The sequence below is a fragment of the Polypterus senegalus genome, chromosome 13 (genome assembly GCF_016835505.1).
Source record: "Polypterus senegalus isolate Bchr_013 chromosome 13, ASM1683550v1, whole genome shotgun sequence".
NCBI lineage: Eukaryota > Metazoa > Chordata > Cladistia > Polypteriformes > Polypteridae > Polypterus > Polypterus senegalus.
In genome coordinates, this window is record NC_053166.1 from 11,471,445 (window position 1) to 11,489,180 (window position 17,736).

At 41.5% G+C, this 17,736-nt stretch overlaps 1 protein-coding gene across 1 annotated transcript in view; it reads left to right on the top strand.

The window, feature by feature from the left end:
• Positions 1–14,614, top strand: part of LOC120543375 (collagen alpha-1(XXIII) chain-like) — a 146,254-nt gene extending 131,640 nt beyond the window's left edge. Inside the window, exons 30-32 of the mRNA XM_039776417.1 lie at positions 2,959–3,027; positions 9,635–9,673; positions 14,262–14,614. Of these exons, the coding sequence (XP_039632351.1) occupies positions 2,959–3,027; positions 9,635–9,673; positions 14,262–14,264 (111 nt within the window). The 3' untranslated portion in view covers positions 14,265–14,614. The remainder of the gene's footprint in view (positions 1–2,958; positions 3,028–9,634; positions 9,674–14,261) is intronic.
• The last annotated feature ends 3,122 nt before the right edge of the window (positions 14,615–17,736 follow it).

Consider the following 17,736-nt stretch of genomic DNA (forward strand, 5'->3'; position numbering starts at 1 on the left):
AAACGTTTGTAAAATATTTAAAATTGCTAGTGTTTTTGAACTTTTGGTTGATAAAAAAGATGTTTAAAAAAATATTTTATGTTAGAAAAACAGATAACGGAACACTTATGGAAATGAAGTCTAAGAAACGCGAGAGACTTCAAATGATCGACAAGGAAATGCGCGTCTGTCTTTCGAAAATTGATTCTCGCATCAATCTCAACGTTCACATTAATTAAATTTAAGATTTATCCTTTGATTCCTTTATTAATAAAATGTCTTTCAAACTTGTAAAATTAACTGTTTTTATTGTCGATTGTCCATAGATTGTGTCATCACGACTTTATTTATGGGAAGTCCCTCAGGTGTGGACTTTTTGGACTTAGTGCGCCGCAACTCGAAAAAGGTTGCCTTTCACTGATCTAAATAATCAATGTAGGGTTGATTGTTAATTATGAGATTATCAAAATAATCAATGTAGGCCTCAGCATTAACATTTGCTGTGCACCATGCAATACATACTGTAGGTCTCTGTTATTTACCATTTGGTATGGGATTCATAAAAGCAGTGTTAATGTTTGTGATGATGTACCATCTTTTTGAATGACAAATGCTATGCATTTTATCACTAAAAATTTTGGTGATGTGCCATCTTTTGGTATAACAGAGACATAGCAACCAGACAGACACAATGACACTTATCCTTTTAACAAATTGGATTATTTCACATGTTTTCTGACTCTTGTAAGGTGCTTTAGGATTTATTTTGATCAGTATGGCTCCACGTGGGCATACAGACCCAGTCTGTGGTACTCTGTACTGGCAGTTAAAGTATGGGTACTGGTCACCCACCCCAGACCCACAGAGCCTTAATTACAATGACCAGTAAACTTTGTGTGGATAATAATAATAATTGTGTATCCAATGGAAAACATGGCTGGGAGTGGTATTCATGTTCCCCCGCAGTGTATAGATTTCCAATTGAAGGCGCACAGGTTCCTGGTTACTATGTGTCCTGGCAGAAAACAGACAGGATACAATTTTTAGGAAAAAAGGGAGATGCACGTACAGACAGAAAAAGGGCCAGTCCTGGAAAATCAAAAACATCAACCAAATCCAGAGTGTGAGGCGAAAACTGAGAACAAAAAGCTCAAGCAAAAACAGTCAAAAATGGAGATGGGTCCAGCTGCAGACCTCAGAAGTTCTGACATTCAGTAGCTCTGCTGGACAGCTAGTTGGATTGCAGGTCTTTGTCAATTTGCTTTACTTGACTTGCTGTTAATAACCGTCCCCAAGCCCTAATCTTAACCATAGTGCAAGCAGGCGTATCACTGACGTATGATGCAAAGTGACAACCTCCTCAATGAGGCAGTGCTCTGGAGGTCTGTTGTAAAAACAAAGAACATGAGCAAGAAAGAAACATAGCAAAAAGTTTTTGAAAGTTTTTTGGAATCGAATAAGGATGTGAACCAACAGCTGATCTTTTTACCCAACAGGTCACGACTTCCAAGGCCATGTCCCAATAAACGTGGGATGTGGACCGTGCAACGGCCTAGTGTGGGCGCTTAAAATGGCGTCCATGATGTTAAAGTTACACAACTCCTAAACTACCAGTAAAATTTAACGAATAATCACAGAACTAGAATCCTTTACTTAGAAAAGCCACCAAATGAAGCACACAATTGTACCACTTGATTACCAAAACAAGCAAACAATAAACAGCAAAACCGGTATCACCACGGATGAGGAAGGTTTTACGTGCAAGCATCGTCCTAATCAGTAGCTAATTCCGAATTCTAACTAACTAGCTAACTCAGAATTATTTATGGTTTAAGTGCTATGCTTTGTTTTAGCAACATCTTGGACACCACTTTAGGTCCTAAAAGTTGCCATGGTTAGGCCCGTTTCCCCGTGTTTCTAAGGGTATGGCCTCAAAGGTTGTGACCTCTTTGTAACTAACACAATGGGATAAAAGGAAGGCCAGCGGTTCATTTTGGTATCCAATCTGAAGGTTGTGGAAGGAGCCCCGGACACAGACAGGCAGACATGTTGTTAAGCACCACCACAAGTTTATTTACAATTTCTATTTACAAGTTTAGTGCACCACAAACCCCCGAGACTCCCCAAAGTCCAAGCCTCACACTGCCTCTTTTCTTCAGGCCGCCTCCACTTTGTCTCCAAGTAGCTCAGTCCTTGTCCTCACCTGACTCCAGCCATCATATGAAGGGAGGTGGTCCCTTTATATATGCACCCGGATGTGCTCCAGGTGTCCTCCAGTGACCTTCCGCCGACATGCCCCTGTGTGGCGGAAGCACCGGCTGTGTACCCAGAAGCACTCTGGGTTTGGCGGAAGTGCTGAGGTCCAAGGCTCTTTAGGCACAGGGGCGCCCCCTGGCGGTGACCAAAAGGAACCAGGGTGATCATAAGCCCTCTTCTGGTCTTCCTGGGCGTCCCGGCCGGGTCACCACCCCAGTCACCCCTGACAGGGTACTAAAACTTTATCAAAAAAGCCCTGCTCTAATTTTTCTTGTGTGTTAATTCATTTTTGACCTTTTGTTCTATGGACTTCAATTTTGTCTCACATCTTGGCTTCATGTTTTCCCACCTTACTACTTTTTTGTTTTCTTCCACGTATTTCTTGGTTCTACTCAAACATTTCACCTGTCAGGACACCCAATGGATAGCCATTCAAACCTGAACCATACTCTGGTACAGTGAAGTTTATCTTGGTAAGATTGGTTTCATGGTGCCTGTCCCAGTTTTGCCGCCCTAAATCTACCTGATTTACCTTCTGTTTAGTCCCAACAAATGGACAATTCACCAAAACTCGGTTTTCTGTGACAATACAGTCACTCACTTAGCATTCATGTGGTACAAACAAAAAAGAAAAAAAGAAAAGATAAACTGAAGTTGCAGTCTCATGGATGGTTTGGAATTTTCTGCTTCACTGGTAACAAAGGAGGTTAATTTCACAAACAGGAAACACCAGGATGCAGAGGAGACAAGCGGGAGGTGGGCTTGCCAGGCCTAGATGCCCCCTGCCCTTTGGTACAGTATCTCTCTGTCTCTTTTCCTTTCCTTTCCCTTTCTTCCACTTCTTTTGCATGCTTCTGCTTGTTGTACTCCATTCGAGGCATTGCATGTTTATGTAAAGAAAACCGTATTTGGTTGAGATTTTATTTTGTAAGAACCAATCCCATCTAGTCTAGTACTTTTACTCTATTATCATCAATTATATTAATTAAAGCACCTCAGTCAGCCATACACTTATACATCTTTTTCCAATGAAATCTAACATCTAGAAAGCAAAGAATTCAGAGAGTTTGAGTCCAACCACACGACCCAAAGATGTTTTTATAAAGCATGAAATGTTTGAATTGTGTGAATGGCAAAGTGGGCAGAGGTTAACGCTGTGGCACAGAGTAGGCAGATGCACCGTAAAAGATAATCATCAACAAAGATAAATATCAACTATACTAATCCATATTTACATCACACAAATACTGTAAATTGTTTATAATGTAAACTTACAATATGAAGTAGGGGTCTCACACTCATTAACGCATACAAATTTTTGAAATTACAAAGAAGTACATAAATGCCACTAACCATATTTAAAGGATAAGCGTGGTACTTTTCAAGTCAAAATTATTTCTTCACAAACATGATATAATGCATTTGATAAGCACAATTGTGTTCTGACGTTAAGCGCTTTCTATAAATTAAAAGAATGATCTGCCTGCATTAGCACTTTATAGTAGAGATCTTGAGACATGGAGGAAAAGCTTTTGGTGCAGTTGTAACCTGCTAAAATAACTTCACTGTGAAATGGTCCGCAGTGGCTTAAGTGAGGCAGACTTGGACAGATTTGTTGTTACCCTTACAGCTCATTGAAAAAGTGCTGTAGCCCCCTGAAAAGTCAAGAAATGAAAAGCAAGTGTGTCCCCCTGTAGACCTGAGACAGACGGGTATCAGCAAGAGTGAAAGGGAAGGTCTACAGGATGGTTGTGAAACCAGCTATGTTATATGGGCAGGAGACAGAGCTGGAGGTGGCAGAGTTAAAGATGTTAAGATTTGCATTGGGTGTGACGAGGATGGACAGGATTAGAAATGAGGACATTAGAGGGTCAGCTCAGGTTGGGAGACAGTCAGAGAGGCGAGATTGCGTTGGTTTGGACATGTGCAGAGGAGAGATGCTGGGTATATTAGAAGAAGGGTGCTAAGGATAGAGCTGACAGGTAAGAGGAGGGAAGAAGGCCTAAGAGGAGGTTTATGGATGTGGTGAGAGAGGACATGCAGGTGATGGGTGTGACAGAGCAAGATGATGAGGACAAGAAGATATGGAACAAGATGATCCATTGTGTCGACCCCAAAAGGGAGCAGCCGAAAGAAGAGGAAGACCTGCATGCCTTTGATGTGCCATTAAATAAAACAAAGCAAGTGTGACAAGAGATCCAGTGTTGCTTATTCTACAAACATCTCCTAAAATGGCCTGGACACATTTGCTGGGACCCATAAAGAGGATCCTAAATAATTGGATTTGAGCGATTTTATCAAACTAGCTCTTTTCTTGAATTTGTATCACACATGTCTCTAATCACGCAATCAGTCATACTGACGATTTAAATGGAAGACACCACTGTTGAAAGAAAAACATAAAAAAAAAACAGACTGGCCTTTGGACATATGAGACAAAACTCACATCAGCTGTGTGTCCACAGCTGAAAACAATGAAGCTTTCAAAGAGAAGACCACCAGTCCTACTGTGAAACATGGAAGAGGCTCGGTGATGTTTTGAGGTGCTTTGCTGCATCTAGCATGAGGTGCCTTGAGTGTGTGCAGGGAACAATGAAACCTCAAGACTATCAAGACATTCTGGAGTGAAACGTCCTGCACAGGGTCAGAAAACTCTCTCAATCGCAGGTCATGGACCCTCCAACAGGATAAGGAGCCAAAACACAACAGCTGAAAGCACCCAAGAATGACTAAGAACAAAACATTGGGCTGTTCTGACCTGTCATTCATACTGGTTTCTGCACATCATAAGTGAGATGCTGTTTAGTAAATATGCGATTGGCCTGAAGCAACATGATATTGTAAAGAACACCGAGATGGGAAAACCAAGACACACACATCATATGGGAGTTAAACCTGATAATGGCCACGTTTACTTAACAACAAATGATTCACAGTCGTGCTTCTAGCACAATTACCATCCCCTGATAAATGCCCGTAAAAATGACAGTCACCTAAACTAGACAGGCCGTTCCACTTGTTTAGTGTCCACAGTCATTGTCCAGGGTCAATTGCTGTGTCCTTCTCCATCCTTATTATCTACAAGGCTGTATTCATAACACCCCGGTGGTCTCCACCTGCCTTCTTGAGCCTTCCCTGACTTGTAAGGCGCCGTGAGAAAGTTCCAGGAATTTCTGGAGCTCAGCACACCTGTGAACATCCTGGCATCAATCACCTGTCCAGCCCCGCCCACCTCCAGGGTGACAATGTTGGCTGCTGCAATATGAACGACAGTTTAGGTCTTTGCTGCAACGTTCAGTCTGCTCAGATCCTTTCAATGCAGGGGTAGCATTAAGCAGTCATTATCCCATTCCTGCCACGTGCATACCTAGCACACGTAGCAATACTCGATTCTGAATGAACTGCATCACTCGGGGTTTTAATTTATGATGTTAATGGTATGGAGTGCAATTTCTAACATGTCTCTGTAAATCCACATGCCCTCCTGCTCTACTCTTACATCAGCTCTTTACAGTTTTTCCTTCTTCTTCTTTTTCTGTGATTTGGCCCTCCAGAAAGCCACATGTTAAAATGTTAAAATAAAGAATTGTAATGCAGTGCCAAAACAACAAATACTTGTACAGGTAATGCACTCCATTATATATACTGTGGAAGATGTATATTAACCTCCTTGGCGTTAACCCTGACTGTAACTCAGGTTCGAAATTCTATGTAATTACAGTTCAGCCCGAGTCAGACTCTGGGTGACGCGTATTGATCCACTTCACAGTGTGAAGTCTGAATAACTCTTGGGACAGTATTCTGCTGCCATCTAGTGGCAGAAATAACATTGTGCTGCAAACAAACAGATGAATAATTTCTGTCATCCTACCATTTTATGGTAACTCATGAATATTTATGAGTCAGCCAGAGCACCCAACCAAAAACACAATGGTAAAAGAAAAGCCGTAAAGTCAGTTTTGGAACAAACTGAAACTGAACCACTGCTCAAATCGAGCGATAGCGGTGATGCTATAAATTGGTCAACAGACGTTGACAGGGACAGTAAAGCTGACATCTGTGTGGTAGGCTTCACTGATGTTCATGTTTGGTGTCGGCTTCATGCTATTGCTGACAATCCTAAACTTCCTCGTTTCCCAGCTCTAAAGATGTCTGTTGATCCCGAGTATCTCGACTATTTCTGACCTGTCAGTGGCAGTCTGGTGGAGAAAATAGTTGTTGAAGTGACGCAGTATACTGTGAAGTGTCGTAAATGTCACAGTAAATCCTGATGACACCCTGTCGCTGCAGACCTTTCTTACTAAGCCTCTTCTCCCCCAGTTGCTCATTTTCCAGCCCCAGGTTGTACTGTGGTTGTTCCAAACGTCTTCCATTTAAGAATCATGGAAGCCGCTGTGCTCTTGAGGGCCTTCAGTGCTCCATACGTGTTATGTAGCCTCGACTCTCCTGCAGGAAGTTCCTTCGACCTCATGGCTCGGGACTGTGGGACCTTCCCAAGACAGGCGCGTTCCTTCTATAATTACATACAATACAACCACAGTCATCCTCAATAGAGCAGATGTAATACAGCATGACGTATCTGGTCATCCATGTTGATAGCTGAACTTTGACTCTTCCCCTCAATTCAGAGCAGACGTGTTGATCCTCATACAATAAGCGTAGACCTCGAAAGAACAAGGTGAGGGTGGAAGGCAGGAGGGAATTCTAGGAGCTTTTATTATATTTTTTTCTTTGCCTTTTTACATGATGATATAGACACTGTTTTATTAGGGCAGTTGTTATTGTAGAGCTTATTTGATTGGTTTTCAGTAAACACCTGATTGCAAAAAATGGGGCAGCCCATCTAAAACACCCCTTCAGGGTCGACGCAATCAGATGTGACATTTATTGCATCATTGAAGTGAGTTTCTACAGGTGAAAGACAATTAGCCATTTTTACAAAAGCGGCTGCGTCACTCACTTTACACTCTGATTGCAGGCAGTGTGGTTACTGTAGTGGTTAAGGCTTTCAACTTCAAACCCTGAGGTTGTGGGTTCAAATCCCACTACTGACACCACGATGTGACTCTGAGCAAGTCACTTGAGCTGCATGTGCTCCAGCTGGAAAAAGAAACGTAACCAATCGTATCGTAACTGTGGTGAGAAGTTCAGCAAAAGGAGGAGGAGGAGGTTAGGAGCACACACTGATACAGCCACCACACGACAGACCAACTCAGGATCCAGATTAGGACCCGAGTGCAACCAAGCAATGGGTGACACCTCAGCACCTTAAGCAAAAGGACCCCTTTTATTAGCTAACCAGAAAGATTACAATATTGCAGCTCTCGAGGCAACTCAGGCCCCTTCTTCAGACAAGATTTAAGCTGTAATGAACATCTGCCTGATGAACGGCCCTGAGTTGAGTTGCCTCGAGAGCTGCCATATTGTAATCTTTCTGGTTAGCTAATAAAAGGGGTCCTTTTGCTTAACTTCTCACCACATCCATAATGGCTGACACGGTACAACACCCTGGTACTACACATCATAACTGTTGTAAGTCGCCTTGTATGAAGGTGTCAGCCAAATAATTAAATGATTCTCTTTTAACCTCCTTTACTTTAGAATTCTCTTCACAATTAAAAGGAAGCAAAAGATGGCCGTTTACTTTTAAGACGTGGACTCGAGGCGAGACGTCACCTTCCACAGATGCCATTGTGTTGTTTTTTGTTAATAACGTCATTCTTTACGAGCTGCAGAAGGAAAAAAAAAATCACTTATTGCTAAAAAACATTGCAATTCAGTGTGTATTTACTAAACAAAGCCACGTGTAGTGTGGTGCATGGCTGTGCTCCCTGGGTAATGTTGTGTGAATATTAAGGGAATACTGCACTCAAAAATCACATTTTCATTTGTGTTACTTACCCCTTTGTGCTTTGCAGTAACAATCGAAAGAAAAAATTTTGATTTTGTGTTTTAATGGAGAACGGAGGCAACAATTGAACAAACTGGTGGAGTGTTCCAGTGGTGGTCGTTTTTCTTCAAGTTTCTGCCATCTTTACGGAGGTCCTCTGGAGCTCAACCAGTGTGACCATTGGGTTCTTTAGTCTCCTTTCTTACTGAGGCCTTTCTCGCCTAGTTGCTCCATTTGGCCAGGCAGTCAGCTCCAGGAAGAACTGTGGCTGCTCCAAACGTCCTCCATTAAAGACTCGAGCCTGAGTCGCAACACAACCGAATGAGGAGGAGGAGATGATCTTCACTTCAAAAGATGGGCCTCATATGAAGGCGTTTTCTCTTTATACGTTGTGCTCATTTTCCAGAAGTATTTACTTCATAATATTTTAGCAAAAAGTGTATGTGTTTTGCACATTGTGACCATACGACTGGATCACCTGACCTGTGGAGTAAGCGACTCGAGAAACTTTTCTTCATGGGTCACCATAGAGCAGGGGTCGCCAAGTCCAGTCCAGTCCAGGAGGACCACCATAGCTGCAGGTTTTCATGCTAACCCTTTTCTTAATGAGTGACCTGTTTATCCTCCAAATTGACTTCTTTTGAATTGATTTGCTCTTGAAGACTCAGACCCTTTCATTGTTTCTTTTTCCTTAATTAGCAGTCAAACAATCACGAGATACAAAATGCGCCAAAACAACTGGTGTCCATCACACAATATCTGAAAATAAAGAAAGATGAAGGTCTCAGGAATGTCAATCTGCTCAGGTCCAGAAAACATTTTAACAGAAAAGAGAAAATCGGCAATTTCAGAAATGTCTGCTAATGCACCACGAGGGCAGCAACAAGCCACGGAATTAAAGAACAAGTTTAATTAACGACAAGACTCGGCGCCTCATTAAGCAGCTGGTTGGAGTGAAACTGGTGTGAGTTTGAGGCCCTGACTTAGTTGGTCTTCTGTTGGCTCCCTCACTTCACATTACATTTCTGTTTTAAGGAAAGAAATGAAGAAATTCAGGGGAACAAATCTTAAAAAAAGCAATTCAATTCAAATGAATTCACAAGGAGTTAATTAGCAGCACAAACAGGGCACTCATTAAGAAAAGGGTCCCCTGGTGACCCCTGCCATAGACGACTGTTTTTTTCATCCATTTGTTTTTTAATTTCCGTTCACTATGCAAACATGAGATTCACTTTTTTTTCCTCTTGCTTGTCAGTACAAACTACAATGGGGTATGTAACATATTTTTAAAAATAAATGTCATTTTAGGTGGAGTTTTCCTCTAAGGATTTGTAATAGCAGCGCAAGTCAAGAGATGACAGGACTTGTGTCACTCAGGCTGTCATCTTTTATGCTTGGTGGCTTGCAATGCAAAGCTGTAAAGAAATATGCACAGTGTGTGTGTTCATGAATATGTATTATTATCATTACTATTATTAAGTAAAATATTTTTTTCCCATGACACCACAGGGTCCCGATGGACTTCCCATACCAGGATGTTGGCATAAGGTAACTCTTTTCTGTTTTTTTCAACAATTCAATCTTATTTGTTTATTATCTTTTTTTTTAAGAATACCTTTTTTATATTAATGGTACCCAGCAAAGTAGTCTCTTCTTTCCTGGATCAAATGTTTTACTGATATTTGTTAATCTGATCTCAGCAACTTGAGGGTTTGAATGAATCCTTTCTGTGCTGCAACTGGCAACTAACCAGACTCATGTAAATGTAATTCTGCGTTATATAAATACAGAACACAGAAACACCACTGGACAAATGATTTAGAACACCTCCGTCTTTTAATGTCTTAATGTTTCATTAACTCAAGGAAGAACAAATAAACAATGTTAAACAATGGCAAATGAAAAAACAAACAAGTCAAAGAATCTCTGCTTGTGTAAAATTTTATTCCAGTTTTTGATTCATCACAGTAGCCTGTATAACAGCCAAACTGTGCTAACCCTTGTGATTCAGAACGCCAGTCACTCTGTGCAGGTCACCAACTCTGTCCCCAGTCCATCGCACTTCCTGCTCCATGTTTGATAGCTGGTGTCACATACTGAGGAACCGTCCTGTCACCAACTCGATGGTGTACCTGTGTGACAAACCCAGGATTTCAAGTTCCATAACACTTTGTACCAGTCTGCAGTAGTCCACGGCCATTATTTCAAGGCCCTATTTTGTTCTTTAAGCGATGGCTTTTCTTCCTGCCACTCTCCCTGTCAAACCTGCAGCACAAAGTCTCCTCTTCACAGTAGAAACTGAGATTTGCTTTTGTTGATCTGCACTGTTAAGCTGTTGTGCTGTCAGGCGCCTGTGATCACATAAGCTGGTGACCCTCAGAAACGTGTCTTCTGCTCGGGTGGTGACTTCTACCTCTCAGAGTGTCTCTCAGTTTCCAGTTACCTTTAGATTGTGTAGGATACCACTGGACTCACTGATTTTTTTTGTGCAATTTTTGTAAATGAAAGGCCTACATGTCTAAGGGTACTAATGCCCTGTCTCGTTTCATTTCTTAGTTTCCATTTTCCATTTTTCCATCATACAATGTAATATTGTCCAAGTTGTACTTCAAAAGGTGCAGGAACTTAGTCTGCTCTAACGCTGCTTTACGACACACAGAGGGCTTTAAAGTAATCAACAGAGGTTGGGACACCTGTGCAAATTGTAAGGCTTCACTTACTTTACTTGCTGCATAACATCTGCAGGTTCTAACTTATAGTTGTTCCCTGAAGAAGACCCATTTCTAATATTCTGAAATGTTCTTTTTTCAGTTTTTGCTGACCAAAACTGTACATTTAAACTTCAGGCAGTTTACTGCTTGCCTCTTCAACATTTTAGATCATTTATTATAATTCAAATGATTACATTTGAAGAAAAACAGGAAAAACTGAGGTGTCCTAAAAAGTTTGACCAGTACAGTGTGTGTGTGTGTGTGTATATATATACACACAGTACATACATACAGTCATATGAAAAAGTTTGGGAGCCCCTCTTAATTCTTTGGATTTTTGTTTCTCATTGACTGACCTTTCAAAGTAGCGACTTCCTTTTATTATACGACATGCCTTACGGAGACAGTAGGATTTCAGCAGTGACACTAAGTTTATTGGAGTAACAGAAAATATGCAATATGCATCATAACAAAATTAGACAGGTGCATAAATGTGGGCACCCAACAGAGATATGACATCAATACTTAGTTGAACCTCCTTTTGTTAATCTAACAGCCTCTAGACGCTGTCCTCCTATAGCCTGTGATGAGTGTCTGGATCTGGATGGAGGTATTTCTGACTATTCTTCATACAAAATCTCTCCAGTTCAGTTACATTTGATGTCTGCCGGACAGCCTGCTTCAAATCATCCATAGATTGTTGATGATATTCAAGTTAGGGGACTGTGACGGCCATTCCAGAACATTGTACTTCTCCCTCTGCATGAATGCCTTTGTAGATTTTGAACTGTATTTTGGGTCATTGTCTTGTTGGAATATCCAACCCCTGCTTAAGTAACTTCAACTTTGTGACTGATGCTTGAACATTATCCTGAAGAATTTATTGATATTGGGTTGAATTCATCCGACCCTCGACTTTAACAAGGGCACCAGTCTCTGAACTGGCCACACAGCCCCACAGCATGATGGAACCTCTAACACATTTGACAGGAGGTAGCAGGTGTTTTTCTTGGACTGCGGTGTCAGTCCAAAGCACTTTGTTCCAAAATGACTCTGGCTTGTCTAAATGAGCATTTGATACAACAAGCGACTTTGTTTGTGGCGTGAGTGTAGAAAGGGCTTCTTCCTCATCACCCTGCCATACTGATGTGCTGAATTGTAGAACGATGTACAGATACACCATCTGCAGCGAGATGTTCTTGCAGGTCTTTGGAGGTGATCTGTGGTTGTCTGTCACCATTCTCACAATCCTGCTCATATGCTGCTCCTGTATTTTTCTTGGCCTGCCAGACCTGCTGGGTTTAACAGCAACTGTGCCTGTGGCCTTCCATTTCCTGATTCCATTCCTTACACTTGAAACTGACAGTTTAAACCTCTGAGATGGCTTTTTGTAGCCTTCCCCTAAACCAGGAGACTCAACAATCTTTGTTTTCAGATCTTTTGAGAGTTGCTTTGAGGATCCCATGCTGTCTGTCACTCTTCAGAGGAGATTCAAAGGGAAGGAAGCACAACTTGCGATTGACCACCTTAAATACCTTTGACCACTCGTGATTGGACACTCCTGTCTATGAAGTTCAAGGCTTTACAAGCTCAGCCAACCAAGTAATCAGCATTGAGCAGTGACAGGCATTCAAATCAGCACAATGACAAGGGGACCCACATTTGTGCACAGCCAGTTTTTCACATTTGATTTAATTTCCTACAACTAAATTCTGCTTCACTAAAAATCTGTTTGGAAAACACCCCAGGACTCTGATGTGCCTAGGAAATGAAAGACATACCACTGGTATCTTTATTGTTGAAAGGAGAATCAATTATTATGGAGGCTGAGAGGGGTTCCTAAACTTTTTCATATGACTGTATGTATGTATATATATATATATATATATATATATATATATATATATATATATATATATATATATATATATATATATATATGCACACACACACACACACACACACACACAGTATATATAGGGTGGTCCAGATCTAATTATGCAGTTTTCATTACACTTTAACTAATGGGGTGGAGTGGTGGCTCTGATGCTAGGGATCTCCACTGGCAATCAGAAGGTTGCCGGTTCGAATCCAGTAAAATGCCAAAAGGGTCTCTGCTCTGTTGGGCCCTTGAGCAAGACCCTTAACCTGCAATTGCACCGTCCTGGGTATGACACTAATCTGCCTCCATCCCTGCTTGTAGGCCCTCCAACCTGCAGGGAACAAACCTGGGGGTTGGTGTCAGAATTGGCACTCCAGCCTCCATAAAAAAACCTCACACTGGTCTACTCCATCTGACCTCGTGTGGTGCTGAGGTGTCATCTGTCGCATGGCTGCACTCGGGTCCTAATGTGGATCCTGAGTTGGTTTGTCGTGTGGTGGGTGCAGCAATGCGCTGTATCAGTGTGAGCTCCTAACCTCTCTCTCTCTATCACTTATTAAGTTTATTACATTGAAAATCACCTGAAAAATCCCGGACCATTGAGAAGTGCGTGAACTGAGCACATGAAGAATCGTCTTCGCGCCGAACTGGAATCGTCCCACCATAAATCAAAGTCATCCAGACGATCTGGATCTGCATAATTAGATCTGGACCACCCTGCAGATATATATATATATATATATATATATATATTTAAATATAAGTTCGCATTTCAGTGGTGTCTTTGTAAACAGCAGCCTTTTTTTCTGCAAACTGTCACCTGCCTGTGGCACTTGTTTGCAGGACGTCACTGTGTTAGCACCTTACGTATCTCTACACTTATTGAAAAAGAAGTATACACTCACAAAAATGATAGAGGATGTGGGCGGCACAGTGATGAGCACTAGCTGCTACTGCATCACACCTGCAGGCTCATGGGTTCAGTGCCCGGCCTCGGCTTCTTTGACCTTAGCATGATGACAGCACACACGTCAATAGCAAAGAGAACGCCAGACCCCTCAATGTCCGCACCTTAAATAAGACAGTCAGGTCCACCTATAGACTCTTTGAGGAGCTTCTCATCATTGGCCCCCATCTGAAACACCCAATTCTAAAGAGGTGATAAATGGAGGGAGGGGGTCTGCTTACCTTTTCCAAGTAACAGATCTCCATTTTTGTTCATGTGGGTTATGAGAATAGTATCACCATATCAGTTTGATGTGTCGATTTATCCGTCGCCAGCGTCTGCATGAAGATCTGACGTCCGGCTGTTCAAACAGTTTCCATGGGGTGCACTTACTTTTTCACACAGCTGGTTTTTTTTGCTAGTGTATACTTCCTTTTCAGCGGCCTTGTGCTCTTGAGGTGCTGCTGTGCCAGTCGATGCCATGCAGCGGTTGGCCACACTGCACTTGTCTGCTGTTATTTTTAAGCTGCTTTCACTGTGGTTGCCTGACGTTGAATTAATCTTTTGGTCTTTTTGTTTTGTTTTTTTTTTTTGCAGTAATCACTAACCATCAGGCATGGAGTGTGTACATATTAATATGGTATATTTTTTGGCCAAAAGGCTTTTTTTTTTCTTTTGTAAAGAAACCTTTTTTATTAATATATTGAGCATTTATTAAAAAAAAAAACAAACATTGTCGATTATCCAGTACCTCTGAACATGTACTTGTTTTTAAAAAATGCCAAAGACGCTAGGATATAACCAACCTGCTACCGAGTGTCAAGTGCTGTGGGCTATGAATGCTGCTATGTGGACTAAAACTTAACGGCTGTCGGCCCGAAAGGGAGAGTAGCATGGAAAGCTGGGCTGAAAATGTCTACGCTTTACAGCAATGGAACACTCAGCTTTTTTTCCTTCCTAAAAAGGGAGAATCGACTCAAATCAAGCATAAACGGAAAAGAACGTCTCAGCCATAATGAAAAACACTGAATCGTCTAATTGTTTAGGGGTCTCGTCCACGCCAAGGGAAGGATGTGCTCAGCCCGTGACCCAAAGTCGGGAAGAGCTGTGATGCCTCTCTGCGCATCGGGATTGTGACGTGTTGACGTCAGACTTGGGAGCCATCGCTGTTAGGATGCGTCCCGGCTGGGAAGGAACAGAGGAGCATGAAGGAACATCCTGCTAAAATAAATAAATACATAAATAATAAAAGCGCTGTGAGATATTAAAAGAGTTTTGGTTGCCGTTGCTGAGTGCATTCTAGATGAAGCCATTTAATAATCCACGTGTGACTATTAAAGCTGCCTTGTAACTGAAACGAGAGTAGTGACGCCAAAAAGTGTGTCTTGTGTGCCGAGGTGGAGGCTGCTGACGTTTACGGACAATCGTATCGCATCGTAACCTGACCTGTGCGCTGGCATGGACAGTCTTCAGGAATCCCCGTCTCTGGGAATTGTTTGGAAAGGAATTGTACCTTTGGACGAGCAGGATCAATAAAAGGTCAAACGTTAGTGGTGTGAGGTCAAAGCCAACATATATATATATATATATATATATTTTTTTTGTGCATAGCATTTCTATTTGAGACTCAGCATGTTATCTGTAACTCAGCCACAGTGTATATATTTAAAAGGTAAAAAGCTGGATTTCTCTGTGTATTTTTTAATTAAACTTGGAATTTAAAAAAAAAATAATAATAATTTGTGTAAATGGTCTTTTTTGGTCAAAATTCACTGAGTGATTGTATGGCCGACGCAGAGAAGATGGTGAACTCTTCACATTTTAGAATGTCGACATCGTCCACTGGCAGGAATGGCAATGAGACCAACAGGAAGGGCAGCATGGAGGTAAAGTTATCATATTTAGATTTATCTTGAGCTTCTGTAAAATGTTAGCATGTTTGGGGTCAAATAAAGTATTACTTACTTACCTACCTACCTACCTACCATACGGGGCCTTTCATATCGACCTACCTGTCTAAAGTTCAATCTAATGTGGAGATGAAGGCTCACTTGGATTTGGCAAAAGACGCTTAACAGACTCTCGGACTGATGAAACCAAAGTTGAACTGTTTGGCCTCAGTTCAGGTCAGGAGTTAACCAGGGACCCCATTACAAGTGTGGAGGATACTGGTGAAAGAACAGAGGACTGGGAGACACTCTGGACCTCAGACTGGACAAGACAGATAGATAGAAAGGAAAGGCACTATATGATAGATAGATAGATAGATAGATAGATAGATAGATAGATAGATATGAAAGGCACTATATAATAGATAGATAGATATGAAAGGCACTATATAATAGATAGATAGACATGAAAGGCACTATATAATTGATAGATAGAATATGAAAGGCATTATACAATAGATAGATAGATATGAAAGGCACTATATGATAGATAGATAGATAGATAGATAGATAGATATGAAAGGCACTATATAATTGATAGATAGGAAAGGCACCATATACTATGTGATGACTCGCAGGTTACCTGCCAGGTATGAACACGAGAGCTGCTCTTCTAAAGTTTACTGAAGTTCTCTCTCTGTACTTTTCTGGCTTCACAAGTTTTTAAAACTTTTAATAGAAATCGATTGTTTCAGCCAAAAAGACCTTGAGAACTCAAGTGTATGAACCACAAATGGCGACTAAGCCTGTTGGCCAGGCAGACCGAAGAGATGGAGTGCAAGCATTGAGTGGACTTCACCGTTCTGTTTCCAGGGTTTGATAGTCGACGTTCCCTCTCATTTGTTTTTATACTGATGAGTGGCTCTGAATGACAGATGAACTGCAACTTTCTGTTTATGATGACGTCTTCAATCTCCTTTACAAGTCGCACAAAATAATACAAGCAAGTTCTCATTAAGTATCAATCAGTCAATCCATCAATCGCTGTGAAACACCAACAAATGAATCGGTGATTGGCAGGAAAACAGCTTAGAGGAGACACAGTTAGTAGGCCATCCTCAAAGACAAATGGCTTGCTTTGCTTTATCGGCTACTGACTTGCCTGCATAGACTACACACACGAAGCCCTCCATAAGATTTGGGACAAAGACACATTTTTTCCTTGATTTCCCAACCTGCTCTACAGTTTAAAATCAAATAATAATAATAATAAGTTACATTTATAGAGCTCCTTTCAGAAACCCAAGGTCTCTTTACATACAGAGTAAAAAATAAATAAATTACACAGATGATAAAAGATCATAGAGGTGAAAAGTTTTCAGTTGAGATTTAAAGGTGGAGAAAGAGGAGCAAACTCGGAGAGACTGAAGAAGAGAGTTCCAGAGTTGAGGGGCATTGAAGGAGCTGCCCTCCCAGGGTGGAGAGTCTGGTGTGTGGGACAGTAAGGAGAGGACTGTGCGAGGACTGAGAGCACGACAAGAAGTGTAAGGAACGAGGAGCTGAGTGAGGTAGAGGGGAGCAAAGGTTAAGTAGGGCTTTGAAGGTGAGGAGCAGAATCTTGAATTTAATCCTTGATGGACCCAAAAGTGAAGTTGGGAGAGAACAGGGGAGATGAGACCAGAACGCATTGTGTGAGTGAGGACTCTGGCTGCAGCCACTGAATGTACTGTAGCTTCTGTATAGATTTTACAGTCATCAATACAACACATTATGAAACAATGACCCAGTGTTTGAGCATCATTAAGGGACAGAAATGGATGGAGGTGGGAAGAGTGATGGAGATGATAGAATGAAATTTTGGAAAGAGACCTAATGTGTAGCTCAAAGTTAAGTGATGAATCAAACAAAACACCAATACTTCTGACAACAGGAGCAGGTTTGACAAGTGGACCATCAACAGAAACAGAGACATTGGATGCCTTAGAAAGTTGGGATTTTGGACCAATCAGTAACACTTCGGTTTTATTGGCATTGCGTTTGAGAAAGTGATTTTCCATCCATAGCTTAAGATCAGTGAGTGTGTTGGGAGGCGAGTCTCTACTGAGATACAAGTGTAGATCATCTGCATGACAGTAGAAGTTAAGGCCATGTCTGTGAATAATCTGACCCAAAGGAAGGATATC